Here is a 27,716-nt window from a genome sequence, read left to right on the forward strand (position 1 = left end):
CAAACCTTCAACTACATTTCCCATGGCTGTACGTAACACAATAGAACCCTAGTTAACTACACATGCGATTTGAATATCCATTTTCGAAGCACAGTCTTGACAAGAAGATTTGGACCAGATAGGCTGGTGTCAGAAATATTCCTCCCCCTCCCCTTGTGAGTGGGTCAAGATATAATCAAAAAAATAAAGGAATGGAAAGTAGATTAGAACTGAAGAGGGAAATTAAATATGATGAACAACTTTTACAATTGTTGTAAAATGACTAAACAAATGATACTTTTCACACATATCCACCCTAGATAGTTGTCTCATTATTGAATTCTGTAGGACACCTTGAGTGGAATCATTGATCCAAAGCCCCATGCTACCCCTACCATCATCATCCATCCTGTCACAGCCCCTACCGCCATCACCCATCCTCTCACAGCCCCTACCACCATCACCCATCCTCTCACAGCCCCTACCTCCATCATCCATCCTCTCACAGCCCCTACCATCGTCATCCATCCTCTCACAGCCCCTGCCATCGTCATCCATCCTCTCACAGCCCCTACCATCATCATCCATCCTGTCACAGCCCCTACCATCATCATCATCCATCCTGTCACAGTCCCTACCATCATCATCCATCCTGTCACAGCCCCTACCATCATCATCCATCCTCTCACAGCCCCTACCATCATCATCCATCCTCTCACAGCCCCTACTATCATCATCCATCCTCTCACAACCCCTACCATCATCATCCATCCTGTCACAGCCTCTACCATCATCATCATCATCATCATCATCATCATCATCATCATCATCATCATCATCATCATCATCATCATCATCATCATCATCATCCATCCTGTCACAGCCTCTACCATCATCATCATCCATCCTGTCACAGCCCCTACCATCATCACCCATCCTCTCACAGCCCCTACCATCATCATCCATCCTCTCACAGCCCCTATCGTCATCATCATCCATCCTGTCACAGCCCCTACCATCATCATATCCATCCTCTGCCATCATCATCCACCCTCTCACAGCCCCTACCATCACACCCACCCTCTCACACGCCCTCTGCATCAGCAAATTGATCAGCAGTTAGTCCGAGTTAGGCTATTATAAACTCATCACTTTCTGGCTATGTTGGGAAGGGGGTGGGGTGAACTTCTTAAATTTCAAACTTGATTGCTGCTAATACCAAACTCTATTACTCTGTTTGGAAGGTTGCTATTTGATGACACTAGGCAGACACACATGTGGGAGACGCTGAATGGCTAATTATTTAACACATCAAGACGTCGAAACGTAAAGTTGAAACTCATTTTGTAGGGTTTTTTTTACAATTTAGAAGACAATTCCAGATGGTGTTCAAAGCATATATTGAACATGTACCTATGCTTACTTCCAAATAAACATTAATACTTGCTGAGCATGGCTTTGGTTATATCTCTTACCCTGATAATGTTTTGTGCACATACCTTTAATAGGCAGCAAGATTTCATCGTCATCAGGACAGTTTGATGGTATGTTGAACATTTTCTCAGCAGCTACTTTGTACAATTTCATATTAATATTTGTTTTACATTCTGTGGTTCAGTAATGCATCTTTTGATATCCCTGTAACAGATGTCCATACAAATATATGTTGGTTCATTCTGACAGCATATATATTTAGCAATGCCATTTCATTTCCGGTCAGTCAGCCGCAAACTTATACTAAGTACTGTGGAAAAGTTATATACTGTAACATTGCACTCCTCATTTAAACCCTCTAAATTGATGGTTCTTGTAACAAAGTTATGGTATTTGTATTATGTTGTGGATACTCTTATTGCAGCACAATTATAACTATATCTTCCAAGTAGAAGTTGTTTTTATTCCCAGTGGCAGTATTCTAAGAAGATGTTGTTTGTAGCCATTTGTTCATCCTCCACATTGGATGATGTGTGTACCTACTGTTTAATCCTTAAAAGTGGAGATATTTGTTCCCACTATTAGTCCACTATAAAAAGGGACGGCATTTGCATTTAAGTAATGTTTGCTGCTCTGTCTTAAATCCTTTATTAAATCAGTGTTTGTGACTGCCTCTCCCTGAATAGACTTGTTTGCATTTTTCTATTTAACTCTCTAAATTGAAATTTTGTTTGAACATGTAAGAGTTAGTAACCTGCATCATGCATTTTTAATATGCATGTCGCTGAGTCCTGTTTGCATGATGAATTATCTAATTTAACCTACTTTAACAAATATAGACTTCAGCTTCCTTTGTCAGTTTTGTACTTCTATAGATACCATTGATAGGTGTGTTTTATAGTACTAAAGAGAAACAACTAATGATAGAATTACTTTATAATATATATACATGGGCGTCAACAGGTGGGGGACGGGGGGACATGTCCCCCCACTTTCAAAAGTGGAGGGGATATCATATCATTTGTCCCCCCCACTTTTCAGAGCAGTTATTAAAAAAATCACATGCATATGCGCGATTTTCTATCACAATTGCTGAGCTGATTCAAGTAGAATCTAACTTAAGAATCATTATCAATAAATTGCACTGGAAATTAGAACAGTGCTTGGCCCTTTATCCCCCTTCCTCCGATATTCACCCTCCCCGCTTCGTCCGAGACCTCTGATAAAAGTTTGTGCGATGTTTGAACGATGTTTTAGAGTGTTTTGTGGAAGCACCCCTTCTTGTCAGAAATGGAATTCCCCTTGCCCTACACTGTGAATCAGAGAAAACGACGCATTTCAACTTGAAAACAAGTCGAAGACCCCACCAGGAAGGTAATATCATATATTTTAGGCCCTACAGACAGTATTCTGCCTGTATGCAGGGTATTATATAATACCAAACTACCGAAAATATTTCGTTTGAGATGGACGCTGTGTAATTCGTTTCCCTTGGTGTCAGAACGGCATCTTTCTACCAGTACTTTCTGTCGGAATTTAGTTTTGTGAGACAAAATTTCTCCTCACAGATCTGGTTCTGATGTAACTAAAAACGACTCAGGAAGGCCGTCTCCTGCGATCTAGGGGGTCTTATGTACCCAAAATTTTCTGGTACGCTACGCGCCAACCAATGGTGGCGCTCCGCTTAGATAGTATAGTGTCCCCCCCACTTTCTGAAACCTGCTGACGCCCATGTATATATAACATATTGAAAACAATTAGGTTTTTTATGTTTATTACCCTGTAAATGTTTAATGATCCCCACTTCCTTTTAGCTGAATGGTTAATTTTCAGTTAATTGCATCATTTGTCAATCCAATAGAGAAACCAAAAGTATATCTCCTAGTTTGGTATTTTGTGCATGTTCACCTAACTTATTACATTTACTTGCACTTTGTAAAGGTTGCAGTACAGCCAAGACTTAATATTTTATATTTAACGTGACCGCAATGTGTGTATTCTTGTTAGGCCCTTTGCTCAAAATAAAGCAAATAAACAAACTCTTTGCTATGTGTACTGTAGCTATAGGACCCAGGAGAAAGTTTGTATTAAATTAAACATCAGTGCAAGGTTTATCCCAGATAATATTTAGTCCAAAACAAGATTGATAGCACAGAAAATACACTCAGGAGATTTGGAAGTTATTTGCAGTGTCTTGCATTTTGAAACGGAAAAAAACATTCTGTGCCCTTTCAAAATGTTCCTTTTAAATTCTGTTACCAATACACTACAACAGTGTCTGCTATCTCAGATGTCATCTCTATGGAAGCAGTTAGTCCAATTTTACCATTTAAATAGCTTTATTTTCCAGTTTGTTTATCCATTTTCATTACACATAGGCAGAATGTGATGATATTGACCAGTGAAGTATGTGTTTGATTTCTATTTTCATTCCGGAAAGTAGATCTTGGTTCTGTGAATGTACTCATTACAAGCATACAAAAGAAGGGGATAAGTTTGCTTCTGCAAATAACATGCTAGAAGAAAGTGGCTGAGAGATATGACTGAGCTTGAACTAGCACTTGCTTGGCTCAAGTGAAATCTGAATCCTAAGATTTTGTCGTAATGTATTCATGTGTAACAGCAGCAGCATTATACACTAATCTGCCATACTAAAACACCTCCTGCTTATTTCCTATGTAGTTTAAAGTTGCCATATATGTGGACAGGTGTTAGATATTTGCAGTCATGCCTCTGTGTGCGTGTGTATGTGACGCCTTAGCTTGTAAACACAATATCTCAAGATGGGTAACCTCTTCAATTCTCATATTTGGCATGTTGCTTCCCCATGACTAGTACAAGAACCCTGTTGTTTTGGGTGGATGTCGAAGGTCATTTGGGGTCATCAAAGTTCACACTCTCTAAAGCCTTATAATCACAAACCTTGTAAACATGATAAACCAAGATAGGTTAATCACATAGCTTATATATGGCATGTGTCTTTCTAATATTAAGTATAAGAACTCTTGTATTTTGGTGGAGGTCAAAGGTCATTTGGGGTCAGCAGAGGTCCAAACATCAATTTGTCAAGATATCAAAAGTAAATTATCTTGAGAACTTAACCTTCATAGAGAGATTATATATGCATGGTAGATTACCCAAATGATTAGTAAAATTACTGAACAATTTGGTGGAAGCTCATTTAAGGTTTGCAGTAATTTCTAAAGGTCAGTTCTCAATGAAGATGTGAAACGTATGCTGATATGACTTCCCCATATGTAGTAGAACCTCCTTGCTGTTTTAGGTGGAGGTCAAAGGTTGACTTAGGTACATGCAGTATGAAATTCAGCCTGGGTTATTAGCTTGCAAACTACTCTTGTGCTGCATATGTAACCTACTTGAAGGCAAGTAACCGCTGGGAGGGGTTTCCCTCTGGTTTCACTCCTTGGCAGTTTCTTCTCCAGCAGAGAGTTTAACTTTGTTTCTAAAGTTTAGGTAGTATTGGTCTGACAAAACTGAGGTAATAACTAAAAACTATATCATTTCAACTTGACCCTTGGCAGACATGTGCCACAATTATACTGAATGTGACTCTACATGTGACTCTAATACTAGCAGACATGGTAATTAAACATCCTTGTCAGATGTGTGTTGTCAGATGTGTGGCAGATATTGCTATTTTCATGCTGGTTTTAATGTTTGTATATTGTAAGTAACCACTGTGAGCTACATAAAGTCAGGTTATCTGTTTGGTTCAGATTTTACCATAAGCTGTGTGTCCTACTTTTAAAGCCTCTGTTGAGCAATGGGCAGTTTGCCCTCTGGTTATACAAGTACATAAGTTCTGTGTCAAAAGAAGTCTTCATGTTTCTTACATATTCACTTGCACTTTGATGAAGTAACTGTAAAGCTCTTTTTCCTTAAACTGTCTGTAGACTTCATTAAAGAATTATACTAAAGCAGATCATTAGAAGAGTGATACTTTATTATTATGTTATTCATTGTTTCTAGGCTAGTATGATAATACTGTATATGATAAAACATACTCACCACGCTGTGAGTTAACATACAAATATTTGTGTACTGCAATTAGCAACCCAGGCATTGGATGTTAATTAGGTGCAAATTAAGTAAAACATTCTTGATGTCCTAAAATTCGCTTCCACGTTGCCTATCTGCAAATGTTTGGATAATAATCAAGGAAGTTGGTTGGTGAAGAAGAGAGGAAACAAGGGGTCAAGAGGGGTCATTTGTATTTTATGGTAGTAAAGGATGACTTGTTAATGTCTGTCTTTCTAGTACATACCACATAGCATGTGTGAAGGTTAATACAAGTGAATGTAAGTGCACTTCAGTTATATATAATAGTATCATGAACAACCTGTTTACCCAATTAAGGTACCATGCATATTCAAGTAGGCAGAAATATGTTAAACAGGACACAGAGCAAACAACCATTTTCAAGAGAGAGTTTTAATGCAGTCACTTAATCAGGAAATGACAGCTTTAATTAACTTAAATTGATTGAGAAGCTTTATAATTTCTGAGTACTTGATTATCTAATTGCAATAATTTTTGTATCGTTTATACTATGTAGATATAATACATCTATGAGTGGCGTTGTCAAGGAAATAGCTCTTCAGATTAATTTTATCAAAAGTTCCTTAATAGTAATTCAGTTATAAAATGTTTATATTTCTTTTTGTAATACAGTGAAATTTGTGTATGTGTGGAAAGTACATATTATAATAAAGAGTTTCAATTTTTTTATGATCACAAATTTGATGTGTGGGTTTCCTTTAATGAACATAGTTTTGAAACTTATTGTTTTCAATGGTCAGACATTTGTGTTACATCTTGTTCTTATGACACCGATAGGTTGTAAGTGGAAGTAGAGCTTCATAGGTCAGCTATTGGTCAGAGAGATGTACAGAGAGATATCGTTGATAAACTCATCATCCAAGAAGGAAATGTTGACAGAGTTCATAATAAAAGCAGTTTTATTGGATTTGCTTGTACATCTGTTATTGACCAACTAGGCTATATCCAAACAAATCAGTCACAATCGATAAATGTCTGTGGATTTTTTTCACCAGGGGAACAACGATTGGGGAGTAAATTTAGGGAGAGCTTGCAACTTCTAACATTTGTTCCACACACTGTAATATCCTATTACTTATATACAAAAATAAATTTGGAACTGGGCTGTGTCACTTTATTCAAAGGGAAATGAAAATAAACAGGACAAAGCTGCATTGTTATGAAGTTTTAGCATCTAATTATATCGACAATAACCAAAGTCAATGCTTGAAGCTGTGTGAAGCTCAATCATAATACCGTACTGTACATCCAGTATGGCAGAATTTATGTTAAGTTGAAACATGATGTAAACTCCTTTTACATCAAATCATGAAAATCATTTTCATTGAAATCTATTTCTTGTAAAAGAACATTTTTTCACTCCCATGAGGTTTCTTTACCATGACTGGCTGTATTAAGGTTTTAAGTACTTAACATCCTCAACTGTGCAAGAATTTCATTTTGGTTGACAGCCATTTAGAATGCAGGTTATGACTTATAAATAAAGACATCAGCTGTCTTTCAGAACTGGGACAAAAATACATCGATCCACTTCAGATATGGTTTTAAATTTTCCTTATATGGCAAGTAATAAATGGAAGGGTCGTATTTTTGTTATTCGTTCCATTATGCATCATGAGTACATGTACAGTAAGTAGAGCATACACACGCATGGTATAATTTTGTGGGGTACTCACTATACCCACTTCATTAATGTTCTTAATGCACGTACACAAAGCTTGGATCACAACAGCTGCCTGGGCTTCTTTTCTTGAACACTATCAACGTATAACTTGATGGAATGTAGCATTTTGGATCTACAAAATTACTTCACATTTATGTCATAAACCTTTTTATTTACCACTCTACTTCATTTGTGAGGGTTGCTTATTGCATAACCTACCATCTGTAGGGAGTAACATGTGTAACCTCAAGACAGTAGTGAAAGTGATAATTACTTATGGTGATAGCCTCTCCTAGTTCAGTGAAAGTGATAAGTACTTATGGTGATACAGTACCGCCCAGATTAAATCGGCCGTGGCATCGTGTATCGTGACAAAATATGAGGAGACTCGAGGAGTCTATCGTGATATCGTTTCCATTACGCCTATAGCAAGTACCTAACGTAATGTCGGGCGTCGCATCTTGGTCGTAATATTGTGATGGTGTGTTTATCATTTCACTGGCACTTTATACTATCGTAATGTTATCGTTATAGCGTGAATCATGTTGCAGAACGATCGATCGTTTCATCGTGATTTGAAAGAATTGGGGTAGGCTTCTTCCCGCAGTAGATGAAATCATCAATTCAACGCAATTTGCAATAGATTTATTGCAAATTCTGATCAAAAAGTTTGGTTTGCCAAAATTAAGTGTCAATCGACATACAAGTTTCATAATCGCAAAACTAGCATGATAGGACTAATGAACACACTGTAGGCCTACTCATCCAAACTCCTTCATACAAACCCCTTCTTTAAAAAAAAACAGCGGTCGCAAAATATTTTCTATTCGAACAAAACATTCGTTCTGAACTTCTTGTATGCAAGAATATTAGCCTAGGCTTTAATTGCACTAGCAAATCGTCCCAAATGTTACGATAGGGTTAATATGCATTGTAACGCTGAATATAGGCCTACAGTAGCTTTTTCACCGTCCGGCCATATGATATGCTCAAATAAGCAGTTTCTTTTGCATAGCATCAGTAATCGATATGATCCTGATGGCAACCCGTATTGACACGCACATTAAAAATTATACAAAATAGGTCATTACTTCTGTTAGAAGCTTTTTTTTTTATTTAAATGTCATAAAGTCATTTAATTGCTTTTGGCCGGACAGTTTTGTATGGTAGCAACCTTATTTTCTGAAAGTACTAGATACGGTAAAGTTGATCACGAACCTCTTAAGAATTTTCCAATATTTTTGACCAATATGTTTTCGGACCAAATTTTTTTTAAGACGCATATTTTTTAGACCAATATATTTTGATGACACAAATTTTTTTTACTCTAAAATTTTTGTTGACCAATTTTTTTCGGACAAGCACTATTTGGGTCATAAAAAACTTTGGGCCCTTTTATTTTTTGTTTCGTAAAAAAAATTTGGCGCATCCAAAAAAAATGAGTGCCCCCAAACAAATCAGGTCAGGAAAATTGTGGGTCCAAAAAAGTTGATTCCACAAAAAAAAATTGGGTCCAAATAAAATTGAGTCCCCCCAAGAAAAATTTGGCCGGAAAAAGTCCCCCCTAAAAAATTGGGTTGGAAAAAAATGAGTCCCCCCTAATAAATAGTTAGTGAGACAAAATTTGGGTCTAACAAAGTTGATTTCACAAAGAAAATTTGGGTCCAAAAAAATTGAGTCCCCCCAAAAAAATAACTTAAGCCAGACGAAATTTGGGTCCAAAAAAAAATGAGTCCCCCAAAAAATTAGTCAGACAGAATTTGGGTCTAACAAAATTGAGCCCCCCCCCAGAAAAAAATTGGGTTAAAAAAGTTAGAGTCCAAAAAAATTGTCGGAACTGAAAGAGACGTCGGAACATAGAGACGTCGGAACATAGGGTATGTCACCCTTCTTAATACATTGAGAAATTACTAGTCAAAAATATTTTCTGAAGAAAAACCGTACGATATATTGCACAAATATTGATGCTTAGATAAGTGCTTCCTCACAATCAACGAGCCGCCCCGAAATTCACTCCGCTTACGTAAAACTTCTATATATATAACACGTGGAAAAACACGAGTTTTTACACACATAATTCCCATTGACATTGTTTACGGAACATAAGTAGGTCAACAACATTCGAACTTGGCAACTTGCCCGAGTTCATTGCACCGTGGGAACGACACAACAAATTGTACATGATTGTACATTTTCCCGCCATCTGGACACCCGAGTGTAACTTTTGATGTAATATGCAAATTATTAATGGTACTGTGCGGTTAAAACTTAACCTATTGCGACACATACAAATTTTGGGAAGTTGTTGTAGATGTTACTTTTGTATCAAATGTAAAGTACTGTATGGTACTATAATTTATAAAAGACGCTTTTCCTCAGGTGGTAGGGAAAAGGGGTGTTTCGGTGAACTCGATCTCTTTGTATAGTATTTGGATACTTAAAATGACCATGTACTGTACATGCAGTTTCAGTTCTATTTAGTAAGCTGTACTTCGCATTTTTATCCTTTGTGGATCTTTATTGGAATAAATACGAAATGTATTTTTTGACGCCAGTATTTAACGATAAGCATTTTTTAAATTTACAGTAGTCAGGTTTCATGATAGAAAACGATAGAAAAAGATAAGGGCATCACGATACACGATGCCACGGACGATTTAATCTGGACGGTACTGTAGCCTTATTATTATATTACTTATGGTGATAGCCTCTCCTAGTTCAGTGAAAGTGATTATTACTTAAGGTGATAGCCTCTCCTAGTTCAGGGAAAGTGATTATTATTTATGGTCATAGCCTCTCCTAGTTCAGGGAAAGTGATTATGACTTATGGTGATAGCCTCTCCTTGTTCAGTGAAAGTGGTAAGTACTTAATAATTTAATTTATTGAAATATGAAAAATTTAAAAAGTATATATGTTGATGTTGGAATGTAGAGAGTAGTCTCCTCTGGTGCGCTAACTCTCTTAAAATATTTCTCTTTATCTCAGACAACTACGATGATGACTTCTCTGATTCCACTGACTTTGAAGAGGTTGGGGAAGGTGGACAGGTGGAAGCAACAATGTAAGATAGTTTTAAATAAATCTGGACCAGTACTTTGGAGATAAAACTAAGGAGTGTTGGGGTGATCCTGCAGTGGTAGTGTTAGATGCTCTAAATCATGGAGTCATAAAGTTGCCTAACTTATACTATTCAGAGTAGAAGTTAGTTGTCCGTTCAATTAGAGCAATTAAATTAATTATCATGAGGAAGGATTTCTTAACCTTTACTTTGGTGAAAATGTCTAGAACACAAGTGAAATGGTTCAACACATTGTGGTTGATTATTCAAACCTTGTTCCTTTTCTAAAGTACACTGCTTTTCTGGTTATAGAAAGCACTCTTCCTCTTTCTTTTCATGCAGCCAACCCAAACAGAAGAAAAGCAAGTTTGAACTGTTTCAAGAGCAGTACGCTGAGGATGCACAGGTTGATATGATTGGAGAACTATTCTACTGTAACATGTCTGCGACAATATCAAAAAGACTCATCAACAAATGGGTCAAGAAATACTGTGTGGCAAGAGACATGCATCTGCTGTGTCACAATGCACCAAAGAAGAAGAGCAGCACGGATATTCCACTACCAGGGCACACAGTTAAACTAATGGCCAGGAGTTCTGGCAAGAAGAATGTCTTGGTCATCAGCCATCCCAGCAAGGGTGATCAATTGTTCAGCTGTAGGAGTAAAGAAGAGGCAGAGAGATGGCTAGAGGTAATTATTTGCTGTATTACATATCATATAAATGAAAACCATGGGTATGTCAGGTGGACTACTCTGCTCCACGGCAACCAACTCATGAATTTAAATTAAGTCAGGTATTAAACGTGAATAATATGTAACATCCTCCACACTAGTAAACCTCTTCATGAATGTTTGCTAATAAGTCATTAAAGTTACATATTTTCTTTCGAGTTTGAAAGGTGATGCCAAACAGATATTACTGCTGATGGTCATGAGCAATTCAAGGCAGAATCATGCAGGTTTCCAATGCTTATACCACTCTATACTGTCCTCTCATGTCATGCTTCAAAGTGCTCATACTGACAGTATAAACAGTTCCTAACTTTAATTTGATAGAAACATGATATCCATATTGCTCATACTGTCAGTAAAACTGCTTTGAAGGTTTGACATCAAAGTACAGTTTATAAAACTTGTCCCAACTGGGTGGAAAAAATGTTAGGGAAGCTTCACATGGACACTTCACAATCATTGCCATGAGATCATTGCCATGGGATCATTGCTAGTATAGCAATTTATCGATAATGAGTCACTCTTGGGCGCAGATGCTTGTGAGTATCTTGAGACAGATATATTCACTACTTGAACTACTCAGCACTGATCTGATGATACCACAATAGGGAGCTTGCACAGTTCCATTGTTAGCTGCACTATTGTGCGACAAGGCAGTGATGATAGCTACATTTCAAGGGTTTCCAAAATGTTTCTAAAATGGGATTTTTCAATCTGTGGTATTTCTGTGGTGGTTTTGTTTTGTTTGTCAAACGTTTGCATTCTACACGAAAAGTTTGTGGTAGAAGAGAGTAAAAAGGGTGAACTTGTGCAGAAAAGTGAGTTCAGGATTGTTTAAATCAAGTGCTGTTTATAAGGTACACCCACGGAAAGATCTTGATAGCACATTGAGAATGATTTTCTCGTTCTAATGGCAGTTCATGTATCTTCACATATGCCACTGCTTCATGTATAGGAATCGCAATTGCAATGCTCTGCTGGTCACTACTTGGATCAACTGTTTGCAAACAAAACAAAGCCATTCAGCTTTAGACTTGGCTTTAGACACATATTGAGTTGTTATGTGGTGTACGTCTGTGTTCAGTTCTACAGAGCCGATATAGTTAAGTATGCGACTGTAGTTAATCTATTCTTTCTAATCCACTTCAGGTTTTACAAGATTATGCCACGATGGGTCATGAAATAGTTCCAAACTCAGGTTACGTAAATACAGTTGAGAGTCCAAATGCCACCAAGACCAAGGAAAAAGACAAAGATAAAAAGAAACGTAAGTGTTTTGTAATAAATTCAATAATGCAAGTGATAGGCTGCCTTACAGTTTATAGAAAAGCATGTGCAAATAAAATAGGATTTTTACTGGTTTTAATGAAAAATATGATATACATATATATATATATATATATATATATATATATATATATATATATATATATATATATATATATATATATATATATAATATGATGTTTGTTCAATATCCATGTTGTGATTTGTGTATTTGCATACAGCAGGTGTAGAATACTTATTGTAGGGATTCTTTTATTGAAGTATGTGTTGTGAGGTAAGTGTGCATGTGTGTATGAAACAAACTGAAAGTGTAAGGTCTTTGTGCTGGTAATTTATCTTTCCCTAGATTTTACAGAGAGAGTTTAGTCAAGTGTTAGGTTGATTAATAATTATTCCGATTTCACCATCAGTTGATCAGTATTTTTGTCTGCTTATGTTAAAATGATTCAATGCAGTTTATAATCTGACCTAATGTACTTTATTAATTTTCATCTGGTCTGAACATTGAATACTTTTTGTTTGCAGAGAAAAAGAAGGACAAGAAGAAAGAGAAAGTGCTTGTTGTACCTGAATTATCATATGATGATAACGGGGTGTTAGTAGGTAAAGCTGTTCTCACTATTACTTCCTGTCTGAGCGTGGCAACCTTTGTTACTCACAGTAGTTGTCTAATTATTGGTACTAAAGTGGATATTAACACCAGTATGAGTGGTGGTACCTGTCTGAGTATGGGTACCAGGTTTGGTATGAGTACCATTGTAAGAATTGATACCTGTCTGAGTATGGGTACCAGGTTTGGTATGAGTACCATTGTAAGAATTGATACCTGTCTGAGTATGGCAACCTGTGTGAGTCAATGTAATACTACTGGTAACAAGATAGATATGAGTACTGAGTACCAATGTAAGCCATGGTACTATTCTGTTCATGAGTACCAGGGTGGTTATGGGTTCAGGCACGGGCAAAACAGAACGGCCATGTAGAAGTAACTAAGGAGAACATCGCTGACCGTGGAATCAGGCACGGGCAAAACAGAACGGCCATGTAGAAGTAACTAAGTAGAACATCGCTGACCTTGTATCAGGCACGGGCAAAACAGAACGGCCATGTAGAAGTAACTAAGGAGAACATCGCTGACCGTGGAATCAGGCACGGGCAAAACAGAACGGCCATGTAGAAGTAACTAAGGAGAACATCGCTGACCGTGGAATCAGGCACGGGCAAAACAGAACGGCCATGTAGAAGTAACTAAGTAGAACATCGCTGACCTTGGAATCAGGCACGGGCAAAACAGAACGGCCATTTAGAAGTAACTAAGTAGAACATCGCTGACCGTGGAATCAGGCACGGGCAAACGAGTACAGCAATCTCAAAGTCTAATTGAACGGCTTTGACAGATAACGAAAAGATAGACAAACATATATAGTAAAGAGAAGACTTGTCTTGTTAGGCAAAGTGAAGAACTAACGTAAGGCTACTGCCAAAGAGGAGCTAGCATGGCGTAGCGATTACGTAACAGGTTGTATTAATACATTCCTAAGGCACAATCAATTAGACTTCACTATGTACGACAGTTGTACATTCCTTGAATAGAATGCACAGACGATATAACAGAATGAGTGCCAGTGTCGATATGGATACTTATGTCAGCCATGATATCATTCTGAGTATGGTTAACACAGTTGGGAGAGATACCAGTGTGAAACGGTACCAGTGTTACTCTGCTCTTACTGTGAGCATGGATGCCAATGTAATTATTATGAATGTACAGTGCAAGTATAGGTACCAGTGGGAGTGTGGTGTGGGTATCAATTGAGGTATTGTGCTGCTTTTACTGTGGTACCACTGTGGATACCAATGAGAGTATACATATTGTGACTGTAATACCATGGTGAAGCTGTATTATGGATATCAATGTGAATGAGAAATCAGTAAATCAGTGGACCCATTGTAGCTATGGAAACTAAGATAGGTTAAGGATACCAATGTGGGCATGAGCATCAGTGTGTCTATTTTACTAATGTGGATATAGGTACCATTGTAGCTATGGAAACTAAGATAGGTAAGGATACCAATGTGGGTATGAGCATCAGTGTGTCTATTTTACTAATGTGGATATAGGTACCATTGTAGCTATGGAAACTAAGATAGGTAAGGATACCAATGTGGGTATGAGCATCAGTGTGTCTATTTAACTAATGTGGATATAGGTACCATTGTAGCTATGGAAACTAAGATAGGTTATGATACCAATGTGGGTATGAGCATCAGTGTGTCTATTTTACTAATGTGGATATAGGTACCATTGTGGATGGGGTACTGCCTGTGATTATGAGTACTAGCATGAACATGAATACAACGGTCTATGAGAATATATGTTTATTTGTAAATGTTTCAAACGTAACTATTTGTTGGCCCATGTAGACTTGGTGATACTTGCACAGAGAGTTAATTTTGTCTCATGTTCTGTTTGGATGTTTTCAGGTAATGTCAACTTGTACGGAATCCACTTTGGAGAGCCAAAATGGAAGAAATACTGGATTTCTATCAAGGAACATACATTCAACTGTCATCTTGAAGAAAATGGAATAATCCTCTTCAGTTTTGACCTGAGAAAGACCACCATTGACTTAGCTGACGACAAGGAATCTAAAGACAAAACAACACTAAAGATCGGAGATGGAGAAGAGACCTATGTATTGATTGAGGTCAGTAGTAAATGACCTTGTTTACCTGAGTGGGATATTCTCGGTGGTTGGAGGAATAAACAGTAAATCATTTCTTTATCCAAGCATTCCTATCATGTGTGAATCTGGAAGGAGAGGACAGTTATATCACATATTATTACAGCTAGAAACAAGTACTTCATTATTTCAGTGTTGTGATGTAAACATTACTACTGAGCAGACTCAAAGATAACAACATCACTAACTTTATTAACTTGGTGTGTAGAAGTACCACATTGAGTACAGGTAGCTTATTGTTTCTTGTGGAGGTCAAAGGTCATTAGGGGTCACCAGTGGTCAAATTGTGAAAACCTTGTAAACATGATATCACAAGAAGGGAAGCTTGGGCAGATCTCACACGTACTATGAAGGTGTATAACATTGAGTAAAAGAAGTTCAATTTGGTGGAGTTCAAAGGTCATTTGGGGACAACAGGTGAAATCGTGAAAGCCTTGTAAACATGTTATTGCAAGAAGGGAACTTTTGAAATATCTCATTTAGTTGTAGATGTACCATATCATATTTAAGGAGCCTATCATTGCAGTTGGTGGAGATCAAAGTTCATTTGAAGTCAACAAACGTCAAACATTTACTTCCCTCCCCTCTTACCTGTCTCTCTACACTAACGCACCTACCTAAACATAATATGGCAAAGGAAGCTTGGATAGATCGCATATTTGGTATGTAATTGTACCACATTGAGTACAAGAAGCCCCATTGAGTACAAGATGCCTAATGTTTTGGGCGGTGGTCAATGGTCGTTTGAGTTCACCAGGAGTCAAATTGTGAAAATGTTTTACACTATATTTCAACAAGGACAGATGTCATATTTAGTATGTTGCAATATCCATAACATTTAGTACAAGAAGCCTGTTGTTGAGGTCAAATGGTCATTTCAGGGGAGCCTGTGTCATTTCACACTGCTTTTCACTTTATTACTTAGATCAAGTATTTTTGTACACCCTCACTATACATTTCGTCAGATTCATGAAGAAAACTGCTCATGTTACATCATCGAAACCACAATGCATTATTACAGTCTGGTTATATTTTGTTATCGTTCTTATAAATTGCTGTATGTGTGAGTATATGAATTTCCTTTATTGAGAAATAAAGTTTACTTACTTACTGAACTTGTGCAACTTTTTTAATCAGTTGATATTTATATCTACAATACACATTACCGTGACCCTTGCCTTACTAATTATTTCATGCCTGGGAATTTGCCTTTAATTGTTTAGCCATAAGATAAAGAAATCATACTGATTTTTTTTTTCATTCAGCCTCTCAATATGATTGACAACGGTAAACTTCTCAAAAGCCTAATGTCAGGAATCACAGCAGGAGCAGATCCAGAAGTACGTCAAAAACAGAGTGGCCTTGTGTCAAGGCTGATGGAAGCATTTGAGGAATCACAGCAAGAACCATCATTTTATGAGGTAAATTCAGTAGTATTAATAGGTTTTGTTTTATATTTGTTCAGAGCTAAATGATATGTGATTTTGTAAATAGCACTGGTGGTTTATGATCACCTGTGTTGTGTGTTCAGATAGCCATTGTGTATGATAACCAAGTAGGATGGCATTTGTTATCTTAGTCATTACTCAGATTACAGTTCAAGTGTAATTTATGAATTTTTTGTTGCAGGATCATTTGGTTGGTCATGTTTAAACATAGATAACCACTGACGTCACAGATTTGCTTTTTGTCTCGATAACATCTATAGTTTAAAGTTTGTTAGATAGTCCTTCAGGGTGGCAAGTTTAATGTCATGAAAAGAAAGGAACACAGTATTCAAGCAGTATACACAATGCTGTAAGTAATCCTTCAGTGTACACAATGGTGTAAGGACTCCTTCCGTATACACAATGTTGTAAGGACTCCTTCAGTATACACAATGCTGTAAGTAATCCTTCAGTGTACACAATGGTGTAAGGACTCCTTCGGTATACACAATGTTGTAAGGACTCCTTCAGTATACACAATGCTGTAAGTAATCCTTCAGTATACACAATGTTGTAAGGATTCCCTCAGTATATACAATGTTGTAAGGATTCCCTCAGTATATACAATGTTGTATGGATTCCTTGAGTGTTAAGAAGGATAACTAACATAGTATTACAAGCAGTATACACAATGTTGTAAGGATTCCCTCAGTATACACACTGGTGTAAGGATTCCCTCAGTATATACAATGTTGTAAGGATTCCCTTAGTGTTAAGTAGGATAACTAACATAGTATTACCAGCAGTATACACAATGTTGTAAGGATTCCCTTAGTGTTAGGTAGGATAAATTGCCATAGTATTGCTTCGTAAGAGTTCATGGTTTCTATACAGGACTTAACTACATTAGAAATATGGAGAGTTAGGAGGAATGGTAGAGCCCATTCAATACAGATTCTAACAAAAATTACAGGGAGAGACCAATATATGATACAAGGAATGCATCTCTACATAAATATACAGAACCTTAGTGAAAACAAAATACAAACATTTCTTGATATAATAATGCATCATTTTGATCAGCAAAGAATTTTAAATGAGAGAAAATGTGGAAGTGAAAAGAGTGATAGATCACTCCATCCAGTAGTGTATCTTAATATTAACAAAACAGATATATATTACCAGCAATAGAGTGTTAAAGGGATGTGGCAACCAGTCAAAGAAGACTGTTTACAGAGTTGATATTACAGCTGTAAGTGTTAGATCTGTCAACCTAGCTACATGACTTAAAGCTTACATGATTGTCTATATACAGCTGCATAGAAAGCAAAACAACACTGTGCTAGTAGCAATACAAATATTTGCAATCAAGGTCTTCTTTCAAGAAATGTTTGTTTAAAGAATTTGTTCTTTTTCAGAGTATTCCTAGAAAAAGATATTTCACTGGAGTGACATCGTCATGAAATCACATGTTGCTTGGGTAATGACATAATTGCATCACATGATCACAGTTATGATGTAAAAGGACTCTCTCCTGAGTAAATTACAGATAAGATTATATTGCTTACTGCAACATCATCTTTGAAGAAGATTAAATCTGCTGTTAGTCTGTACATCATGCAATAGTGGGTATCTTGGTAAGCTGTCACTTGTAACCATGCAATAGTGGGTATACTGGTAAGCTAGCTGTCACCAGTAACCATGCAATAATGGGTATACTGGTAAGCTGTCAGCAGTAACCATGCAATAATGGGTATACTGGTAAGCTGTCACCAGTAACCATGGACTAGGAGTCTTTCACTGGGCATGAGTGATCCATGCTTATTGTACTTTCCATATATGTGAGATGTTACAAGTGAATAGTTCAAGTGTTGCTTGATAAACAGTAAAGACACATCTGTATATGAAAAAAAAAATTGAATTGGCCCCAAAATTGATATTATTAAAATTTTATTCCAGCTAACTTAAGAAATATTATTATCTGTATTCTCTTTTTGTAGCTGTCAAAACTGCTGAAAGAATATTTTGCTTCCGTTAAACCAGATAAAATTGTCAAGGACTGTACCCAAGTTTGTATTGTTAGTTGACTGGTCTGGCAACCAGAAGTAAACAACGGGTTGTAAAGGATTAGTCGATAACATGGAATTCACCACTGGGAAGTTTAATCTTGTTATCCGACATTTTAATACATTAAAAGATTAAACATCAATACTCCAGACTAAAAACTGAAAATTTGACATTCTTTAATGAGAGTGATGTTTAGATCTATGAGGTACTACCTCAATAACAAATCAAAATACTGCATTCATTTAAAAAAAAATATATTTTCACTGTTTACTTAGTGAAAGGTGTTCATGAAGAACCAAAAACCACAAGTTCCACCTTCCAGGTTATTCCTGAGTTATTAATATCTCATTTGAAGTGAACAGCTACCCTTGAATTGCAGGCTTCAATGATTCCATTGTTTCCATTTGTGAATTCTGTTTGATTAATTTTTGACGGCCTTTGGTGCATGTCAATGAAGTGCATGGCATGTGTAACAACGACACAAAGAGTTAGCCAGCATGTCAGTATGAACAGAACGCACACACAATAACACATAAATAGTTTAGTTGTGAAAAACACACTTTATGTTTGTGCTTGTGGTCTTCTTGAAGAATATGCATCTTAGACCAAACTGTAGATTATAACCAGTAATTGTACTCAAACTTTAAAGCCACAGTTTCTCAAACTTGGGGTGTGAATGCTTCACAGTAGTTTCCTTTTATATGTTTGCTACTATCTCAACATTGGAATACATGGGCAAGGTAACCTTGACAGCATATTATACCATCATACCTCTTGATGTCACCTTCCAGTTTACAGCATGTGGGAACATCACTGAGAGGGCAAAGGGTGGTCGTAGCATCATAAGCAAGCATATTTTATTCATCTGATATGTTATATCAGTGTTTGTGGATGTGAAAATTAATGTTGAAAGCTCTTAAAATGATTTGATACAAATCTGACTATTTTTGTAAGTTTGGGAAAAGGAACAGCTGGTAGTATTCTCCTAGCCAACTTTGTGCATTGAGAAACACATGTGTGTAATTAGAGGTATTAGGACCCGAGGATGTTACAAATATGCTTCCAACTTGGTTTGAGTGACCTGCAATGAGCTTTATTGGGAAATACAATGTCCATTGTTGAGTGGAGATAAACGGATATGTCCAGTAGATTGGAATATAAGAAGTGACAAAATTACCCAAAGCAATTTGGCTCTGTGGCGTCCACAAGATGGATAGGATTGAGAGTTCTAATTCAACAAACTTTCTGTTTAACATCAGGCGGCTACAAGCCCTTCCAGCCCTGAAGTACTTTATGAATCGCCCACTTCCATTGGACCACTGGAAACATTTGAGCATTCGAATAACAATAGGTTTAGAAAAATATCACGGTCTAGAGAAGAAAGTGTTATATACTTTCAAGCTAGAGGGCCATCTCTGGATGAAGAATTGGCAAAGGAGAAGACGTCTTTCTTCAGTAGGGAAGCTATAAGAGTGAGTTTGGGTATAAAACTCACTTTATAACTCACTTTATCCTCAGGATAAAACTAACACAATTTATGTATGCTTTCCTTATCTTGCCAAGGGTATTGTAAAACTAACATACTATATACTCCAAAGATCATACATTACCAGTAAAAGGTCTGGAAAAGTGAAAGTTTCAAAATGACTGAAGAAAATTTCCATTATATAGAGCAAGTACAGGGTATCAGGTCAATTACAGGAAATAATACATTAACTGACTTTAGGATCCACACCATAGATGTACAATATGCCTGATGAGGTACCAACACATGTATTATGTTACCATGGTGACTTCATTCTCATATTAGCTGAATGATAACCATGCAGTAGTATTGATGTCAACTTTGAACCTAGGACTGCTTCTGCATCTTGTTTTGTATCTGTTAGTCTATCTGTTGATATATCTGTTGGTCTATTGATATTTTACTGCAGGTGTGCAGGGTGTTGCTGAATAATCAGGATGAAGATGTAGGCACACAAAGGAATTAGCATAAAGGGATTAGCATAAAGGGATAATTAGCATAGTCAGTAGATTTGTCTTAAATTGATGACAGGATACTGGTACCTTCCATATGTTGAAATCTGTGTCAGAAAATGAACAGTCAAGCAATCGATGCGTGTAACACCCATTGCTCTCAGCCTTCTGATGTCCAATTCCAGATGTAACCCTTTTTTTTGGGGGGGGGGGGACTAGGAGAGACCTCAAGGAGTTTTAGGTTTCCAATCATCAGGTTTCCTGTAGCTAATGCTGGCCTTTCTATCTACTTATCGTATTGTTAATTTCAACATTCAGTCATATTACATCATCACTTTTCCTGGGTTACTAACCTCTTGATAGTTTATCTAGTCGGTCCTCTTTTAATGTCTTTGTTTCATATCTATTTCATATCTTCTATTAACTGTTGTTACTTTCTTCAATCCTGGGTCTGTGTTTGTATTGTTTGCTGGGGGCAAATGTTAAAGGCTTAACTTTCCAGTGACACCCTGACATGAAAAAGTTGCCAAAATGGTACCTGATATATCACAAAGCAACATTGTTCTTCAACATTAGTGAATTTCCCATCAAATATGCTAAAGATGATGTTTGGTTTTGCTTCTCCTTAAAGTACTGACCACCATTTCATGCATCTTTAATGGTGTGGCACTTCAGCCAGGTATTGTAATGGATTGTGTATTAAGCCAACTAAATGCACATTAAATAGAGGTGAATGGTAATTAATGTTATAAACAATAAAGCTGAATTCTAAGATTATCCTGTGAACTGATTGTTTGGTTCACCGGATTGCAACATTTTTAGCTTATTGTGATAGCTTTTAAAATGGTTTGTAGAGTTAGCATTAATATGGGTGGTATTTGAGAGGTGGTCAAATTGGTTATATTCACAGCCTTTTAAATCTTCCTGTAAACGTGTTGTAATAACTACATAAATATCTGTTATGGTAAAATAAGCATGCTATTCAGTGTACTTCATTCTTTATGAATGGTTACTCTAACATATCAATAGGTGTTTTTCTATTCATGCTGCCAGGACTTATCCTTTCCATCTAAGCAATGGGTGCCTTTTCATCATCTGAACTTTTCTAGATCTTTAGAGAGTTGAAGAAGTAGGTTTCAGTATTACTACAGTACATTTTCAGCAGATGTAGTTGCTTCAAAATCAGTGGCAGAACATAACCAAATCGATTTCCCAGGTCACAAACCAGAGCTATTGAAAACAAGAAAACTCTCAATCAACAGCACCATTAACTAATGGCTGAGGATAAGTCATGGTAGCCTTCATGGTTGAACACAAATCTGTTCACCCTATTTCTGTTATTATATTATAACATAGATTATAATCGTTGCATGGCTGCATGCATGTACCATCATTTATTTACCCTGACTCCCATAGAATGCTTTTGTATTAGAAAACATAATTGTGTTGGTAGAAATAGAATTGATAGTAGGTATTGAAACTGTTCTAAGTGAGAAGAAAAGTTGAAAAGTATTTATTAATTAATACTGATGTCCCTAGAGCAGGGGTGGGCAAACTTTTTGAATGAATGGGCCAGATATAAGGAGTGAAAAATTGACTGGGCTGCACCTACCCAACGACCTGCTGTTGATTTCAAACCTTTGATTCCGAGGACTTTCAAGCAATTGGTGTGTGTACTTAATCTGTATTCACAAAAACATAATGTCAATACAGAACAGTTGATAATTAATGGGGATAATAGGCCTACCTGACATCATCGTTAGTGCCGATAAATTCTGAGCAGCTAGCTCGTTTATTGTGATGATGTAACATAGATTGATTTTTTTTCTTGAGACATCTCACGGGCCGCAAAAAAATCACTGGCGGGCCCCATGTGGGCCGCGGGCAGTTGGTTGCCCACCCCTGCCCTAGAGCAATGATTTTAAAAGTTGAACCCCCAGAGGTACATTGTCAATACTGGCATCAAGCAGCATGTTGGAGGGATAAAGCCGCTCAAATAGGCCTACCATCAGCATGTTGGAGGGATAAAGCCGCTCAAATAGGCCTACCATCAGCATGTTGGAGGGATAAAGCCACTCAAATAGGCCTACCATCAGCATGTTGAAGGGATAAAGCCACTCAAATAGGCCTACCATCAGCATGTTGAAGGGATAAAGCCACTCAAATAGGCCTACCATCAGCATGTTGGAGGGATAAAGCCACTCAAATAGGCCTACCATCAGCATGTTGGAGGGATAAAGCCACTCAAATAGGCCTACCATCAGCATGTTGGAGGGATAAAGCCACTCAAATAGGCCTACCATCAGCATGTTGGAGGGATAAAGCCACTCAAATAGGCCTACCATCAGCATGTTGGAGGGATAAAGCCACTCAAATAGGCCTACCATCAGCATGTTGGAGGGATAAAGCCACTCAAATAGGCCTACCATCAGCATGTTGGAGGGATAAAGCCACTCAAATAGGCCTACCATCAGCATGTTGGAGGGATAAAGCCACTCAAATAGGCCTAAAATTTACAAGTTTAGTCACTTGCATTTTCCTTGAATTAACACAAAAGAAACCTTACTTTTGCATTGGCAGAAAGATGCAAGTGTTATCTTCCACTAGCAAACAGTGAATCAAGAGACATTTAGCCAGTAAATAACCTACATTTTGAGGCTACCACTATCCCTGTTACCCACTTTAAATATGACAAAATGAGTTGGTGATTAATACCTTTTATCCCAGTCACAGCTTCACATTTGTATTAGCAATTAAGTGGAAATCTTAGTTCAGCCGTTGTGGATTTGTGCAAGCTCCCGACAGAAGCTTCAATTGAATGCGAAAACAACCATATAGTTTGTAACAAGGCCAATGACCCAAAAGAATATATTCACTCATGAAATCTAGATAGAAGCATCACTGGATATTCAAATTAACAGAACTATTGCTGCATTTGAATACTAATAATCAATATGGCTGCCAACTGCATAGCAACAGTTATCATATTGCTTATGATTCTTGCTCTTCAATTCTCTTTCACATGCTTACTCATGCTATCAAAATCCATTTAACTTACTCAGAACAATGACTCGGTGGTTGCAGGCAATGTGGAGGAGCTATATTTGGAAGTTCTTGCTGATTACTGCCAGTCTTCAAGAGATAGAGTGGTTGTCCATCCCTCAGGGAAGGACACTCACCCCATACCTCCAGAGGAGGCATATCTAGAAGTACCCAGCTATAACAGTACCCCTGTCATTCGACCTCGTATTGGCTCACTTAAACTACCTACAATGGTAATCCAAGCTGCATGAAATAAACCCTCCCACCCATGTATACCTCTCCAAGTAATCTCTCCCATTTCCCACTAATGACCATCAATGCTTGTTTCATTCTGTGAATGTTTCATCCTATGTTTGTTACGCATATATTGCCTCAGTGCGATATGTCGGCAAATAAAGCTTGACTTTCCTACCACTGCAATCCTCATGTCCTTGTACCAATTCATGTCTTTCAGTTGTTTCAAATTTGCTTTTTCCGTGTTCATTTATTGCCTTAATAGTTTCTATAGACAACATTTTGATGATTTAGGTAGTTAAAATTGTTCCATGCATCCTTATTCTACAATGAATCCTCATCGAGTTTAAGATGACCTGGACTCTCACTTCACAGTAGGGAAAACGAACAATCATGGAGGGTCATGTGATGTGCTCCCAGGTGCTACTAACATATTATTTAACCCTTTGTCAGTTCAAAGAGATAAGTGTTCCGTAGAAAACAGATTGCTACTATTACAGGCATTTACCGTAAATTTGAATAATTGCTTAGGTGTGGATTATAACATTGTTGTAACATTTGCTGTCCGTCTCATAAAATGCTTGATCTGTATGGACAGTTGCTACTATTCCAACATCTACTGTCAAAGTCTTATAGACTGCTTATGTCGGTCACTCTTATCATATCATACGCATTTGTTTACATGCAAAAATGGCAAGGAGCCTTGTGTTGCTAAGGAACGACGAATCCTGTCGTCTTCTGTTTGTGTCTGTGTACATTTGAGTACAGCCCTGATAAGCTGTGTCCTTTTGCGTTTGAAAGAAAATACTCAAATGACAAGTATGGATTTAAAAACTTCGTTTTACACTGGAAAATTTTATGGGATGTTTTTGACCTACTTACTCTGAAAAAGATCAAGAAAATTGGGCCATTTCATAACATATCAATGCTATGTGGATTAAGGTTATCAGCACATTGTTACTGGCACTCTTGGTAGAATCATCTAATTTGCAATGAAGAGACACATTCATACACTGTTGATGTTTATACTAATACTCCTCCCTATCACTGTTGGTAGAATCATCTAATTTGCAATGAAGAGACACATTCACACACTGTTGATGTTTATACTAATACTCCTCCCTATCACTGTTGGTAGAATCATCTAATTTGAAATGAAGAGACACATTCACACACTGTTGATGTTTAAACTAATACTCCTCCCTATCACTGTTGGTAGAATCATCTAATTTGCAATGAAGAGACACATTCATACACTGTTGATGTTTATACTAATACTCCTCCCTATCACTGTTGGTAGAATCATCTAATTTGCAATGAAGAGACACATTCACACAATGTTGATGTTTATACTTATACTCCTCCCTATCACTGTTGGTAGAATCATCTAATTTGCAATGAAGAGACACATTCACACACTGTTGATGTTTATACTTATACTCCTCCCTATCACTGTTGGTAGAATCATCTAATTTGCAATGAAGAGACACATTCACACACTGTTGATGTTTATACTAATACTCCTCCCTATCACTGTTGGTAGAATCATCTAATTTGCAATGAAGAGACACATTCACACAATGTTGATGTTTATACTTATACTCCTCCCTATCACTGTTGGTAGAATCATCTAATTTGCAATGAAGAGACACATTCACACACTGTTGATGTTTAAACTAATACTCCTCCCTATCACTGATTGTAGAATCATCTAATTTGCAATGAAGAGACACATTCACACAATGTTGATGTTTATACTTATACTCCTCCCTATCACTGTTGGTAGAATCATCTAATTTGCAATGAAGAGACACATTCACACAATGTTGATGTTTATACTTATACTCCTCCCTATCACTGTTGGTAGAATCATCTAATTTGCAATGAAGAGACACATTCACACACTGTTGATGTTTATACTAATACTCCTCCCTATCATTGTTGGTAGAATCATCTTATTTGCAATGAAGAGACACATTCATACACTGTTGATGTTTATACTAATACTCCTCCCTATCACTGGTGGTAGAATCATCTAATTTGCAATGAAGAGACACATTCACACACTGTTGATGTTTAAACTAATACTCCTCCCTATCACTGTTGGTAGAATCATCTAATTTGCAATGAAGAGACACATTCACACACTGTTGATGTTTATACTAATACTCCTCCCTATCACTGTTGGTAGAATCATCTAATTTGCAATGAAGAGACACATTCACACAATGTTGATGTTTATACTTATACTCCTCCCTATCACTGTTGGTAGAATCATCTAATTTGCAATGAAGAGACACATTCACACACTGTTGATGTTTAAACTAATACTCCTCCCTATCACTGATTGTAGAATCATCTAATTTGCAATGAAGAGACACATTCACACAATGTTGATGTTTATACTTATACTCCTCCCTATCACTGTTGGTAGAATCATCTAATTTGCAATGAAGAGACACATTCACACAATGTTGATGTTTATACTTATACTCCTCCCTATCACTGTTGGTAGAATCATCTAATTTGCAATGAAGAGACACATTCACACACTGTTGATGTTTATACTAATACTCCTCCCTATCATTGTTGGTAGAATCATCTTATTTGCAATGAAGAGACACATTCATACACTGTTGATGTTTATACTAATACTCCTCCCTATCACTGATTGTAGAATCATCTAATTTGCAATGAAGAGACACATTCATACACTGTTGATGTTTATACTTATACTCCTCCCTATCACTGTTGGTAGAATCATCTAATTTGCAATGAAGAGACACATTCATACACTGTTGATGTTTATACTAATACTCCTCCCTATCACTGTTTGTAGAATCATCTAATTTGCAATGAAGAGACACATTCACACACTGTTGATGTTTGTACTAATACTCCTCCCTATCACTGTTGGTAGAATAATCTAATTTGCAATGAAGAGACACATTCATACACTGTTGATGTTTATACTAATACTCCTCCCTATCACTGTTGGTAGAATCATCTAATTTGCAATGAAGAGACACATTCATACACTGTTGATGTTTATACTAATACTCCTCCCTATCACTGTTGGTAGAATCATCTTATTTGCAATGAAGAGACACATTCACACACTGTTGATGTTTATACTAATACTCCTCCCTATCACTGTTGGTAGAATCATCTAATTTGCAATGAAGAGACACATTCATACACTGTTGATGTTTATACTAATACTCCTCCCTATCACTGTTGGTAGAATCATCTAATTTGCAATGAAGAGACACATTCACACACTGTTGATGTTTAAACTAATACTCCTCCCTATCACTGTTGGTAGAATCATCTAATTTGCAATGAAGAGACACATTCACACACTGTTGATGTTTATACTAATACTCCTCCCTATCACTGTTGGTAGAATCATCTAATTTGCAATGAAGAGACACATTCATACACTGTTGATGTTTATACTAATACTCCTCCCTATCACTGTTGGTAGAATCATCTAATTTGCAATGAAGAGACACATTCACACACTGTTGATGTTTAAACTAATACTCCTCCCTATCACTGTTGGTAGAATCATCTAATTTGCAATGAAGAGACACATGCACACACTGTTGATGTTTATACTAATACTCCTCCCTATCACTGTTGGTAGAATCATCTAATTTGCAATGAAGAGACACATTCACACAATGTTGATGTTTATACTTATACTCCTCCCTATCACTGTTGGTAGAATCATCTAATTTGCAATGAAGAGACACATTCACACACTGTTGATGTTTAAACTAATACTCCTCCCTATCACTGATTGTAGAATCATCTAATTTGCAATGAAGAGACACATTCACACAATGTTGATGTTTATACTTATACTCCTCCCTATCACTGTTGGTAGAATCATCTAATTTGCAATGAAGAGACACATTCACACACTGTTGATGTTTATACTTATACTCCTCCCTATCACTGTTGGTAGAATCATCTAATTTGCAA

The 27,716-nt window shown here is 36.9% G+C and overlaps 1 protein-coding gene across 9 annotated transcripts in view; it reads left to right on the forward strand.

Annotated features, from left to right (window-relative positions):
* LOC139975631 (uncharacterized) overlaps positions 1–27,716 on the forward strand; it is a 101,737-nt gene that overhangs the window by 51,109 nt on the left and 22,912 nt on the right. For 5 of the 9 annotated variants that reach the window (XM_071983692.1, XM_071983694.1, XM_071983697.1 and 2 more), the window contains 8 exons: positions 10,143–10,218; positions 10,558–10,906; positions 12,098–12,215; positions 12,761–12,838; positions 14,720–14,943; positions 16,245–16,400; positions 18,407–18,484; positions 23,513–23,725. In XM_071983692.1, coding sequence (XP_071839793.1) covers positions 10,143–10,218; positions 10,558–10,906; positions 12,098–12,215; positions 12,761–12,838; positions 14,720–14,943; positions 16,245–16,400; positions 18,407–18,484; positions 23,513–23,725 — 1,292 coding nt within the window. Of the gene's footprint in view, positions 1–10,142; positions 10,219–10,557; positions 10,907–12,097; positions 12,216–12,760; positions 12,839–14,719; positions 14,944–16,244; positions 16,401–18,406; positions 18,485–19,732; positions 19,946–23,512; positions 23,726–27,716 lie in introns of all 9 variants that reach the window. The other 4 variants (XM_071983696.1, XM_071983698.1, XM_071983695.1 and 1 more) reach the window with 4 other exon arrangements.

The sequence above is a fragment of the Apostichopus japonicus genome, chromosome 11 (genome assembly GCF_037975245.1).
Source record: "Apostichopus japonicus isolate 1M-3 chromosome 11, ASM3797524v1, whole genome shotgun sequence".
In the NCBI taxonomy this organism is placed as follows: domain Eukaryota; kingdom Metazoa; phylum Echinodermata; class Holothuroidea; order Aspidochirotida; family Stichopodidae; genus Apostichopus; species Apostichopus japonicus.